At 43.0% G+C, this 13,125-nt stretch overlaps 2 protein-coding genes across 7 annotated transcripts in view; one reads left to right on the forward strand and one right to left on the reverse strand.

Moving 5' to 3' along the window:
* ckap5 (cytoskeleton associated protein 5) overlaps window positions 1-12,882 on the reverse strand; it is a 43,064-nt gene extending 30,182 nt beyond the window's left edge. For 4 of the 6 annotated variants that reach the window (XR_007035016.1, XM_047344705.1, XM_047344696.1 and 1 more), the window contains exons 1-4: window positions 12,373-12,491; window positions 4,945-5,042; window positions 1,406-1,599; window positions 951-1,157 (exon numbers count right to left, since the gene is read on the reverse strand). Coding sequence is in view for 5 of the 6 variants with exons in the window: in XM_047344705.1 (XP_047200661.1) it covers window positions 951-1,157; window positions 1,406-1,599; window positions 4,945-5,001 (458 nt within the window). In the remaining variant the exon portion in view is untranslated. Of the gene's footprint in view, window positions 1-950; window positions 1,158-1,405; window positions 1,600-4,944; window positions 5,043-12,183; window positions 12,306-12,372; window positions 12,492-12,728 lie in introns of those variants that run through there. The other 2 variants (XM_047344674.1, XM_047344684.1) reach the window with 2 other exon arrangements.
* Window positions 6,819-9,351, forward strand: LOC124857922. The gene has a single exon (XM_047349513.1). It carries the CDS (start codon window positions 6,819-6,821, stop codon window positions 8,910-8,912), a length of 2,094 nt encoding a protein of 697 aa, XP_047205469.1. The 3' UTR covers window positions 8,913-9,351.
* Window positions 12,883-13,125: the final 243 nt, after the last annotated feature.

Here is a 13,125-nt window from a genome sequence, read left to right on the forward strand (position 1 = left end):
AACAATCTTAATGAAACAATCCCTCTTTGTGCTTTTTAGAGAAAAACGCTTCAGACAGAAATCAGTTACTGCAAACTTCACAAAACGTTTTTATGCTTCTTACTCCTAATTCTCTGAGACCTTAACATGTTGAAGCATTGGACTAACAAGGCAGCTGTAGTTCAGTCAGGTTGCATGACAGGAATCAGAGGTACACAGCAGGAATAATCTGACCCCAATACTTGATCAGTTTAGGACATCTCTAGAAGGTCCTTATTTGCCCTATTTAACCCCAACAGAAGCTTCCCTTGAATATAGTCTGTCAATAACTTAGGAAGTGCTTTTGTGAGCAGCTTAATGTTGCTGTGGCCATGACCCATCAAAGCTGCAAAGCCATTAAAAACAAACACAGCATGAAGGATTCTGGGCTTGACCGGCAATCAGCCGAACAGAAACCTAAATTTCCAAACCTGTAAATCAGTGAATGCAGCATACAAAACGCTATCAGGTTGCGCTAAACTCTTAGTAAAACTTACGTTTTACAGCGACTGCCCTTATGCATGACATGGCGTAGTCTTTACTCCCACACAGGACACGTTAGAAATGTTTCCAATGCTATTCTGACATCTACGCAAAACTTCAACTCTTCAAAAGAAATCTTAAATCTGTTGGTTTGGTCCAAACAGGGAATCATAAATCAGCCAAAAAATAGACTGGTTCATCTCCGTTTTATAAATCCATCTGTAAAACGGTTGTTTTCAGTCCACATGTGCAAAGATCTTTCAAGACCAATGAAAATACCAAAACTTTTTTTCTAAATAATTTATTTTATAGGTTGATATCGTAAAAAATATAATTTGGTGGAAATTAAAAATACTTTCACAGACATTAACAACAGAAACTAATGAAACACTGTCCATTCAGAGGATAATAGATGTGAAGCCACTCATTGCTGTGAGGAAGCAACCAACCTCAGAGCCTTCCTGAGCGTCTCGATGCACGCCACCACTATCTTGGGGTTCTTGTTGTCCAGACCTTTGAGCAGCTCATCCTGAACCACCTCGGCCTTCTCGATCTCGATATACATGAGGCAGATGTCCATGCCCAGCTCCTTGGCCCGGGCCTTCGGCTGGTTGAAGACTTTGGTGACGACGCCCGACACCACCTCACCCGTTGTCCTGCAGCAGAGCGACAGAGAAGTTCAGAGTCTCCAAACGTTCCTGGAGTCTTACTGTGAAATTATGTCGACTGAATTAACTTAACCGTGAAGGTCAACCTTGTGGAGCAATGATGATTCACTATACATCCCTTGTTTCAAAGCTCTACTTATCTTAAACCACCTCCATCATTTTAGAGAATATCTGCTATAAAAAAAAGTCCAAATCCTAAACTTGCAGATAAATCTCCAGCTTTAAACAGAACTTACTTGCCAGCCACATGAGCATTCTCAATAAAGGCCAAGGCAGCTTCCAGGCCTTTGAGCTGAGCCACAGCATTGGACTCTGTGACAAACTTCTTGATTAGTCCCAGGTACTTCCCCCACTCCGGACTCTTCTCATCCTCTAGCTTTTGGAACAACTTCAGAGCTTCTTCATAGCCGTTGAGTCTGGCCTTCCACACCTGAACAAGACAGGTGGCAGTTGGGTTAATAAAGTCCAAGATGTTTTACATCCAATGAGTGAAAAAAAAAAAGGTTTTTCACTGTTTTGGTGGAAAATTTTACATCTGGAGAACAGATATCTAGCATCTATACAGGGCGATTTCAACCCAATTAGCCTCCATTAGCTTCAGTGAGCTGATGCCAAACAGCCGTTCTTACTTCCAGGTTTATTTGTGGAGTTTAAAAATCTAAAGAACTCATAGGATTAATCCTTACACAACATTCCTGCTCACATTTAACATTATACAGGTCATAATAAAGATAAAACTTGTTGTCCAATAATGTCTGTATACCAGGAGGCTGCTTATTATTGCGGTTCTGGTTCTGCTTTAGCAGTATTCTGAATTTTGTATTTTTTAATTCAGTGGAAAATATTAGAGGATCCTGTTTTTCCTAAAGGGTTCGAGACTTGTCCAAAAAAACAAAAAGAAAACAGCGTAGCCCTACAGCATGTGGGTGAGGGCCCAAAAAGATTTTTCGGGAAATATTTGGGATATTATGCAAAGTCTGGGAAGATACAGATTAGTCATATGATCAGCGAGCAGAAACAGTCCAGTCTGCACAAGTTATTTCCATCACAGCCCCAAATAAAAACCACTTTAAGCTCGTTTCACGTTAGTGCAGGAAAATCTTAAAAAATATAAATACATAAAACAAATCTGTAAAAAGGGTTAATCTCATGATCTGGAAGGTGTAAAATATACTTCTTTACTTCTAATTGATATCATATACAGGTACAACTCAAAAAATGTTAATAGTGTGTGAAGGGCAATATTTTTTGCCAGTTATCTCAGAAAGTAAAACTCGTATATTATATAGAATGATTACACAGAGGGATATATTCCAAGCCTTTGTTTCTTATAATTTTGATGATTATGGCTTACAGATAATGAATCCCCACAATTCTCAGAAAATTTGAATACTGTGAAAAAGTTCATTATTGGACACTCATGGTGTCACACCCTAATCAGATAATTAACTCAAAACACCTGCAGAGATTTCCTGGGCCTTTAAACTATCTCACTCTGGGTCATAGGCTTCACAATCCCGGGGAAGACTGCTGACTGGACAAATGTCCAGAACACCATCATCGACACCCTTCATGAGGAGGGTGAGCCACAAAAGGTAATTGCAGAAGAAGCTAATTGTTTAGAGAGCTCTGTATCCAAGCATATTATCAGAAAGTTGAGTGAAAGGAAGAAATCTGGTAGGAAAAGGTACACCATTAACAGGGAGAAATGCAGCCTTGAGTGGATTTTTAAGCAAAATCCATTAAAGGATTTGGGGGAGCTTCACAAGGAGTAGACTGAGGCTGGATTCAGGGCATCAAAAGCCTGGCCCACACTGGCCTGGTACTGGCCCACACTATCAAAAGGTACCAAAAGCTGGTTCAGTGACCATGGTGTTCCTGTGCTTGACTGGCCCTGACCTGAACCCCATAGAAAAGATGAGAGACACCAGACCCAAACAAGGCAGATGACCTGAAGGCAGCTATCAAAGCAATTTGAGCTTCCATTACACCTCAGCAGAACCACAGGCTGATCGCCTTTATGCCACGGCGCATTGATGCAGTCATTCATACAAGAGGAGCCCCTACCAGGTATTGAGAGCATATAAATGAATAGACAAAATTTGTACTTAAAACATCCTTCTTTGATTGGTCTAATGTGACATTCTAATTTTCTGAGACACTGAATTTTGGGTTTTCTTTACCTGTAAGCCATAAACTTTACAATTACAAGGAATAAAAACCTTAAAAAAATTGAATATTGCGTAAAAGTGCAATATTGTTTTCCAGTCACAGAGTAAAATATTTTGGATTTACCTGTAAATACAAAAAGGTGGTGACCCACCACACTACATTTAACATTCTAAACTAAAACCAACAACATAAGGCTAAACATTAGTTAACCAGTGGTTGGCGGCATTGCGATTGTTCTTGCCCGTGTAGAACTTACACCACAATATTAGGACTGATGTGATGTCTGTTGCCATGGATTACAGGTCCCCCTAAAACTGTATTAGTCTAATCCTGAATGTAAAGCCTCACTGGGATCCAAACAAACAGAGTAAGCAAGTCTAAAGGAATCTAATCATGCAGAGAGACTGAAGCTAAATCCCTGAGGTCTGCAGGATGTGACTCAGGTTAGTTTTTAAGCCCTTCTGATCCCAATAGTTTAACCCTTCCCCAAAATCTGTTGCCAGTTCATTTTCAGGTTTTGTTTCTTTACTTGGAACGTTTGTGGAGCTGCAGTCAAAGACCCAGCTCTGTTGTTTTGTTAGACAGTCACACTACCGGATAAAAGTTTAAAAGTTCTCTTTACGATGACTTGGATTCAATACACAGGTGGCCTCAGACACCAGAGACGCTGGATTATTGCTTCAATGAGAATCAGAAATATTCTGATCAATGTTGGGAAATGTTTGACAATTATTCACCAATTTCATGCCAAGATACATTAATCGACTAAACATTCTTTCACGGGATTGTTCTGCTACTCCCTGTTAAACAGAACTTCCTCACAGAGAGGAGCTTCCATAAAGAAAGCACGAAGTGACTTTACTGAGTTCGGCTTCATCCGTAGACCAACAAAACCAACGGAAACAGGAGGATTCTCTGCCAGTGAAGACAATGATTACACATAAAGACATAAAACCCACCAACAAGCAGGCCAGCATCAGTCTCCAATAGTGAACAGATTTAGACACATTAGGATTGAAACAATTAATCTATTATTGAAATAATCGTCAACTAATTTAGTAAATGAATCATTGTAAACTGACTAATGCCATTTGATGAAAGAACAACCCACTCAGAGCAGTAATTAGACCAAATCTGTACAAAACAAATCTATACATTTTGCTTTCAAGTAGGAAAAACATTATTTGTCTGTAAATATGCTGTATCCAGAACTCCTCAAGGAGCACAGCTTTAACTTCACCTGGTTCAAATTCTGTAAAAAATAAATAAATCTCCTATTAAGCACCTTTTGCCATCTGATTATTCATAGATTAATTGAAAAAAAGTCGACAAGCAAAATAATCGTTAGTTTCAGCCCTAAGACGCATTCTAGTATCACTTTACAGCAGGACTGAACTGGGAGGAAGGTTAGAGTTCAGCTGTGTTTCTAAATGTGGTTCGACCACCTCTTCGTTTTATTTAATTATTTTAAACATCACGTCTGACTGTAAAGACATACTTGGCACAATTTGTCACAATAATTAAAGTCTCTTTTACATAAAGTTTCAAACAGATTAAAATGTGACTGCTGTCTTGCCCCAACTCAGAACAGCCCATTTCTCACCTTATGTTCACATTTCTGGTCGATGGGAAGCTTCATCCATTCGCTATCATCCCCCATGGCTACTGGTCGGGGGCTGGGCTTCCCCTAGAGTTACTCAGCTGAAAGCACACAACAAAGTAAAACATAGCATTATTATCATACATTTAATCTTTAACCGTTTTATCAGCACCGTTCAACATTCTGGTGGGCATCAGACATTTCTACTGACAGAGTCTCCATCTGCATAAATTCAGAGTTTAGAAATCCATCTCTTCCCAAATTTATCTGAAAGCCCTCGTTGTACCATAATATTCCAGCAGAGATCTTCATTCTCATACAGCAAGTTTAGTTAATGTTGGGTAACTTCTACAGGTAATCTAGGAGGCACAGCATTCAGCATTAGTGACAAACAAGCTACCAGTTTTAGTTTTCAGTCAAGATCTGATTCCACCTCATGACTGTGAGCTGAGAGTTCAGGTCCAAGATGTTCATTTCAGAGTTTAATGTAACATTACCCAAACTGTGAAAATTCAAAAGACCAAACAGAAAAAAAAAAACTGAATATATTTTCATTTTTCAAAGAGACTCAATAAAGAGCGCTCCATAAAAGGAAATAAGTGCTCGCTTCCACGTGAAAGCATAGGATATGGGATGGTTCAAAGCACATTAAAGAGGAACAGCTGGTGGTTCATATTTCACATTGATCCAAACAGACTGAAGATGCTTTCAGCTCAGTCAGTCTTACAGAAATCCCACAAATATGACAAGAATTTCACAAAACTGAGCTCTGGCTAAATCTTTACACTTACAAGTTACAATATTCTCAAGATTTAGATTACATAAAATGTAATTTAAAGAAAGAAATCAGCTTTTGCAAAAACCCTTTAGCAATTAAAGTCAGCTTTTACAATGACATTCTAAGTTAGACCAGAGGTTAATCTGAGTCAGTGTAAGGCAAAGATGGGATCCGACACATTTGAGGAGGATTTTCACTGAAGCGCTGACCCAACCCAACCCGATGGAGTGAGTAAGAATTAGAAACCAAAATGATTCTGGATATTTTATCTTTATTTTGTAAGCCTTGGCTTTAGATCAATTCAAACAAATGGTACCCCTTTTTAAATTGTGTTTAACCACTTTTAACACTTTTAGCTAAAACATGACTGTTTTAATGACAGAACTGAAAACTAAAATGTTTTGGAAAATCTAGCAGATTTGCCTCAGAGCACAAGAGAGTCAGCATATTTTCATTGATTTATCAAATATTATTTAAAGCTTCAACTGGTGGAACATTATTAAACCATTTTAAATATGTTTAACATGAACAGAGTATTTTCTAAAAATCAGATACAGTGGTGCACCAATCAGTCCCTTTCCCCCTAATCAGCAGGTCAAATACTGAAAAAATGTTGTTCTCTTTCAACATTCGTTTCAGTATCTCACTATGGGACACGCCTCCAGCGCCTGTCCCCCAGAAGCTCTATTACATTACGCCAGTCTTGACTGGCAGGCGGAAGTGACGTCCGCTCCCATGGGAGGACTTCCTCCCAGTATAAAAGTCGACGTCACGTAGGTGATCTTCAGTCTAACACCTCTTCTCGCTCCCAGAAGCACCTCTCAGACGGTCATTACAGTAACTTGAGCTAGCTTAACTGTTCACAGAGCGAGCTAACAACTCGGTCGCCGAGCGCTTCTCAATAACTGTGCTCGACTGTTCTGAGTCCCTTTCAACGCTGGTCTGTCGCCAAACAGCAGCGCTGCAACTGGTCACCAAACTAGCTGCAACCTTAACGGAGCTTACGAAGTTGTGTAACTTGCACTCGTTCTCACCATGAACAGAGTCAAGCCAACAAAAAAACATGAAAAATATGTTAAAAATAACACAAGGACAGGACATGGCCGTGCAGCTGCACATGAGGCCACGAGGGGGAGCTCTCGCTCCAGCTTTGGCACAGCGGCAGGCTGGAGCTCCCGCTCCACCCTTGCCACAGCTGCACATGAGGCCTCAAGGGGGAGCTCTCACCCTACCTCTAACACAGCAGGCTGTTTTTTCTTTGGAAGAAGCAGACCTGGGACGAGCGCAGTTGGCAGTTGTAGCGGAACAGCAGATCCCTCAGCCGGTGTTGCGCAGTGTTTACACGGAAGCACCTTTAGGTCCACTAGCAAACAACACTCAGCTGTGGCGAGCGTGTGGAGCGTCAGATTGGGTGATAAAGACTGTATCAAAGGGATACAGGCTCCAATTTGTGACAGCCCCACCCCGTTTCAAGGGCATAGTACAGTCATACGCTCGGGGAGAGTCCACTCGCGTCCTGCAAGAGGAAATAATTTCCCTGCAGCACAAAAGAGACGGGTTTTACTGCAGATACTTTCTCGTGCCGAAAAGGGGCGGGGGTCTGCGACCGATATTGGATCTGCGGGCTCTGAACACATATCTGAGACGGTATTCGTTCAGGATGCTAACACACGCAGCTCTGATAAAGTTTGTGCGTCAAGGAGACTGGTTTGTCTCCATAGACTTGAAAGATGCATATTTCCATATCCCTATATACCCCCCTCACAGAAAATACCTCAGATTTGCGTTTCAGGGAGAGATATACGAGTACCTGGTACTTCCTTTTGGCCTCTCACTGAGCCCACGTGTGTTCGTGAAATGCACCGAGGCAGCCATCACGCCTCTGAGGGAAAGGGGGATGCGTCTGGCGACGTATATAGACGATTGGCTGATTGCAGCTCAGTCTTTAGAGGAGCTCAGGACGCATGCCGAGATGCTTACTTTACATCTGACAGCCCTGGGATTCACAATAAACTGGGAAAAGAGCATTTTAACCCCAGTACAAACAATCACCTTCATTGGCCTGTCCCTGAATTCAGTCGAGTTCAGAGCGCGCCTCTCAGCGGAACGAGTAAAAGCCTTTCAGGCTTGTCTGGCACTCTTTCGCAGAGGCACACAGGTGAAATTCAGGTTATGCATCAGGCTGCTCGGTCTGATGGCGTCTGCGCTGGCGGTCATCACACTCGGCCGCCTACACATGCGCCCGTTTCAAAGGTGGGTGGCGTCACTCAGCTTGAGCCCCACACGCCATGCTCACCGCAGCGTCCTGGTTTCTCTCATATGTGCACGCGCGCTGAGCCCGTGGAAGCGTCCCGGTTTTCTCAACACCGGCGTTACCATGGGAACCATCCTGACGAGGAAGGTAATTAACACAGATGCCTCGCTGACAGGCTGGGGAGCCACTCACGAGGGGATGATGGTAAACGGCGTTTGGAGTCCACAAACACAGACAGCTCACATAAATTGTCTGGAACTCCTGGCCGTGATGCTGGCACTGAGACACTTTCTGCCCTTTATCAAAGGGCACCATGTTTTGGTCAGAGCGGACAACACAACAGTGGTTGCTTACATCAACAGACAGGGGGGTCTACGCTCACGTCATTTACACGAGCTGGCATACAGACTGATAATCTGGACCAGCTCACACTTGCTGTCGCTAAGAGCGACTCACGTGCCAGGGGTAATGAACAGAGGCGTGGATCTGCTGTCAAAGGGCAATCCCCGCTACAAAGAGTGGAAACTCCACAGCGAGGTGATGACCCAGATATGGAAGAGGTACGGCCGAGCGGAGGTCGACCTCTTCGCATCAGAGGAAAATGCTCAGTGTCCGATGTTTTTCTCACTGACAGAGCAACAAGCTCCGCATGGGCTGGATGCTCTAGCGCACAAATGGCCGCCGGCCCTACTGTACGCCTTTCCCCCGCTGGAACTGATCATTCCTACTCTCGCCAGGGTGCGAGAGGGAAAACACTCACTCATTCTGATAGCTCCCTGCTGGCCAGGGAAACATTGGCTAGCGGAGATTTTTCAGATGCTACACGGCGAGCCATGGCGGCTTCCCCTCCGCAGAGATCTCCTGACGCAGGCACGCGGAGAAATATTTCATCCGCATCCAGAGCGCATGGCCCTATGGGCCTGGCCTGTGAGGGGTTAAACCTGGCTGCCAGTGGGCTTCCCCAGAACGTTATTGACACAATTCAAAATGCAAGGGCCGTTTCCACGCGTAACGTGTATGAGGGTAAATGGCAGGCATTCGTGGGTTGGTGCGCAAAACCTATGGTGAGCGTAATGCAAAGTCCTGTGTCGGACGTTTTAACTTTTCTGCAGGCACTGTTGGATAAAGGCTTGGCTTTTTCCACTGTGAAGGTGTACCTGGCTGCTATTTCAGCCTGTCACATTGTCTTTGGTGACAAAACAGTGGGGCAGCACCCCCTGGTGTGTCAATTCATGAAAGGTGCACGACGGCTCCGTCCAGTGTCGAGGAGCCTCACTCCTTCATGGGATTTACCTATGGTACTCGATGCGTTGTCACGTGCACCGTTCGAACCGTTGCAGCAGGTTGAGCTCAAAGTGCTTTCCTTTAAAACGGTCTTATTGATTGCCCTGGTTTCTGCTAAGCGTGTGAGTGATATTCAAGCGCTCTCAGTTAACCCGTCCTGCATGCAGTTTCTGGGTGAGTCAAGGGTTTTACTGAAACCTAATCCTGCCTTTATACCTAAGGTTGCTACGGCTCTGCCATGCCGTGCCCTTAAATTAATGGCTTTCTACCCACCACCATTCTCCTCTCAGGAGCATGAACGACTGCATACGCTCTGCCCAGTACGAGCTCTGCGGTTATATGTGAAAAAAACAGCAGATTTTCATAAATCAGAGCAGCTGTTTGTGTCATGGGCTTCACCACATAAAGGAAAGCCTCTCACAAAGCAACGTCTTTCGCATTGGGTAGTGGGGGCTATTATTATGGCTTATGAGAGCAGAGGCCTTGCACCCCCTGCAGGTCTGCGGGCTCATTCCACTCGTGGTGTGGCATCATCCTGGGCACTGTTCCAGGGTATACCTGTGGAGGAAATATGTGAGGCTGCCAACTGGGCGACCCCTCACACCTTCACTAGGTTCTATAAACTGGATGTCAACAGGCCCACACTGGCTCACACAGTTCTGGGTGTGGGTTCCACATTGCCATGAATGCAAGATGCAATCTGTTGGTCTTCGAGTGAGCTTATCTGGCAAAACGGGAGCAGAAATATCCCATAGTGAGATACCGAAATGAATGTTGAAAGAGAACTTTAGGTTCAGGATTTAACCCCGGTTCTCTGAAACATGAGTGAGGTATCTCACCAGATCACCCTCCTTGCAGGGAGCGAGGAAGAGGTGTGCTTATTAAACTGAAGATCACCTACGTGACGTCGACTTTTATACTGGGAGGAAGTCCTCCCATGGGAGCGGACGTCACTTCCGCCTGCCAGTCAAGACTGGCGTAATGTAATAGAGCTTCTGGGGGACAGGCGCTGGAGGCGTGTCCCATAGTGAGATACCTCACTCATGTTTCAGAGAACCGGGGTAAAATCCTTAACCTAAAGTTTTTGTTTATGGCCATTTACTAAATACATCAAAACTCCCCCTTTTTTTTCAGTCTGTTAACACACCAACAAACAGGATGTTAGATGATGCACTTTGAGGGGAGCGGAGTAAAAATCAGATTAAGGCTTAAGACACATTCTTTGATCCAAAAATGTAGACAATTTTGCAGTTCCTTCATTTTCTGTTGGATTCTAAACTAGTAACTTTATCAAAGCACCTGCAGCATTTTTGTTTTATGGTCAATGTCTGTTACACTAAACAGCCCAGCCCCATGTTATAACCAAATAGGCCACAGCAGGATCCTCATAGTATAACTGAGTATAACAAGCATGGTTTCAAGGTATTTACACATATACCACAAACGTACAGCAAAATACCACACTATATCATTAGTTTTCATCGTTTAGAAATTCTAGTTGTTTTAAGTTAATCAGAAGAAAGATACGATGGAGAATACATTGATCACCGCTGGATTAATGTGGATGACAATAAAAATTGGCTGTGTTTTGTAATGTGACGACAACTGAGCAAGCAAACACATTATCAGATGACAAAAAGAGCCCATTAAAACCAAGATGGCAACATGTGTTTGCATAACCTAGTTCTAATTCATGGAATCTTTCATGCATTAGATTCTAAACCTGTTTTGCCTCATTTTATAACAATTTTAACAAAGTTAATTCTAGGACAGCAAACATGTCTTAACCATTCCTTGACGTACCGTGCAGAACACAGAACATAGAAAACATGCCACAGCAACAGAAACATTATACTGATAGATCCACCAATTTTGTGAGCACATTTAGCTCTTGTAGATCCCTGATCCTACAGAACTGAAACAAAAGCCTCTTTAACATGCAGTCAAGCTCAACAGTGTTCCGCTAGAGAGCTAATTCTTAATTCTTCGAGTCAGATGTAAGAAAGCAGAGACATAAAAGTTGCGGGAACCCGACCCTCGGAACTTGAGAGCCTCGATTTAGGTTCCTGGTGCTTTTCTCCAGAGTACCCAGAGAGAATCCACACATTCAAAGTAGAACTACTAGAGTTGTACATTATTAAAAGAAATCAAACTAAACTGCAGCATTGTTGTTGAATATTGCAGCGAGTCGACTGCAATTGACTACATTTTCCATCAATCTTCTTTGCCACCCACTCCAAACGAGTGCATCTCCTCCGCATCCTCAGGTGTGTCAGCAAGGTAAACACATTAAACATGCAAGACAGTGGATCCTGGCGAACACGGTTGAGAACTGCTGCTCTAACGCACCTCATTATTAATTCAGACATCACTCCACAACAGTAAAAGACAAATTACAACAGCATCAGTAATACCATCATGGATAATATTTTATCAGTTCATCCACCAAACATAGAGGAAACCGCCTGGAAGGCATAACAATACGGGTCAGACGGATTAGAGTTAGGGAGGATGCACAAACAGTCAACTGAAGTTGATGTTTGGTCTCCTTGTTTGGTTCAGCGTCATTGAATTTAAAAGGAATTCATTCAAATGCCCAAGCAAAGCAAAGCTAACCTAGACAAAATGCTGCATCCAAAAATCCGCCCATTTAAACCAAACAGCAGCCCTGTCTCTAGTTACCTGTGATCCTTGTTATTAATATCGCCAAACTGAGAATGGTCTGCATTATACCAAGCCGTTTTATTTATATAGGACTAGTCAACCAGCGCCATGACTAGCTACCTTAGCAACAGTCGTTGCTCCGATACTCATCCCGGAGGTTCTGATTCGATTCGCCTCAACAGAAAAATTAACCAAATATGAACAATTTGGCTCTACTAATGCTGTGTACGGAATAAAAAAATTATATGCCGCGAAGGCGTACCCAATGAGTGCCTGCTGGTGGCTCTAACGGTCGTTAGCTGCTTAGAGACGGCTAGGAGCTAACCGTCCATCCGCGCCAACACAGCCAGGCCGAACAACGCACTTCTCCGCCACAGCAGCTCAAACACAATGACACGGAAAAACGGGCTGCGGGTCGACATGGAGGAATAAACTGACATGAAATGAATACCTGTTGACGTCTCTGTAAGACAAAAAGATGCAGGCAACTCAGTGATATGAGAGCAATAATGAGATCACCCCAGTAAAGTCTGGCCAAATTTTAAAGCCTGGATGCACGTAGCAACAAACAACTTCCGCTAAAAGTAAAGGTCTCCGATTCACCGTCTCATGCATCTATTAAATAAGCTGATGTAATCATAATATTGACTTAAAATATAAAATTATTTTGTAACACACATTCTACTTATAGTTTAAGGAATGTTTTTTATCCGTTTGGAATTTTTGGATCGCATATAATTGATTTACTTTTATTTTTAACAATTACATCCGGTATGGTCTCTGATGTATATGTCTAGTTTGGCGCACCTTTTTTAAACGAGTCCAAGGGCGGAGAGACAGGGAGGGCGGAGACCAGGGTCTTCGTCTTGTCTGAATCCGTTTCTTACATTAAGTGTGACCGTAAGAGCAGTCGAAACAGTCAAAAATACCAGAAAATCCCAGATGAAGCGGAATTTTTACTGTGCAGTTTTATTTTTTTCTGTCGTTTGCGATTTGTCAAATAGGTTTCCTTGTTTGTCACAAGACATGACCAATGATTGGCTACATTTAAACAATGCCCCGCCCACATTGTCAAATGGATTTGATGACAGAAATGTTGCTCATAATTTGTAGAGACTTGATTGGCTGCTCCGACATAAAGCCCACCTCTTACCTATAATAGGCTTATCTACTATTGGTTATTTCATACTGATGGTGTACACAC

Source organism: Girardinichthys multiradiatus, chromosome 2 (assembly GCF_021462225.1).
Source record: "Girardinichthys multiradiatus isolate DD_20200921_A chromosome 2, DD_fGirMul_XY1, whole genome shotgun sequence".
Classification (NCBI taxonomy): domain Eukaryota; kingdom Metazoa; phylum Chordata; class Actinopteri; order Cyprinodontiformes; family Goodeidae; genus Girardinichthys; species Girardinichthys multiradiatus.

Coding starts and splice junctions, on each gene's coding strand:
- LOC124857922 (XM_047349513.1), top strand. CDS start 6,819: ATGGCCGTGCAGCTGCACATGAGGCCACGAGGGGGAGCTCTCGCTCCA.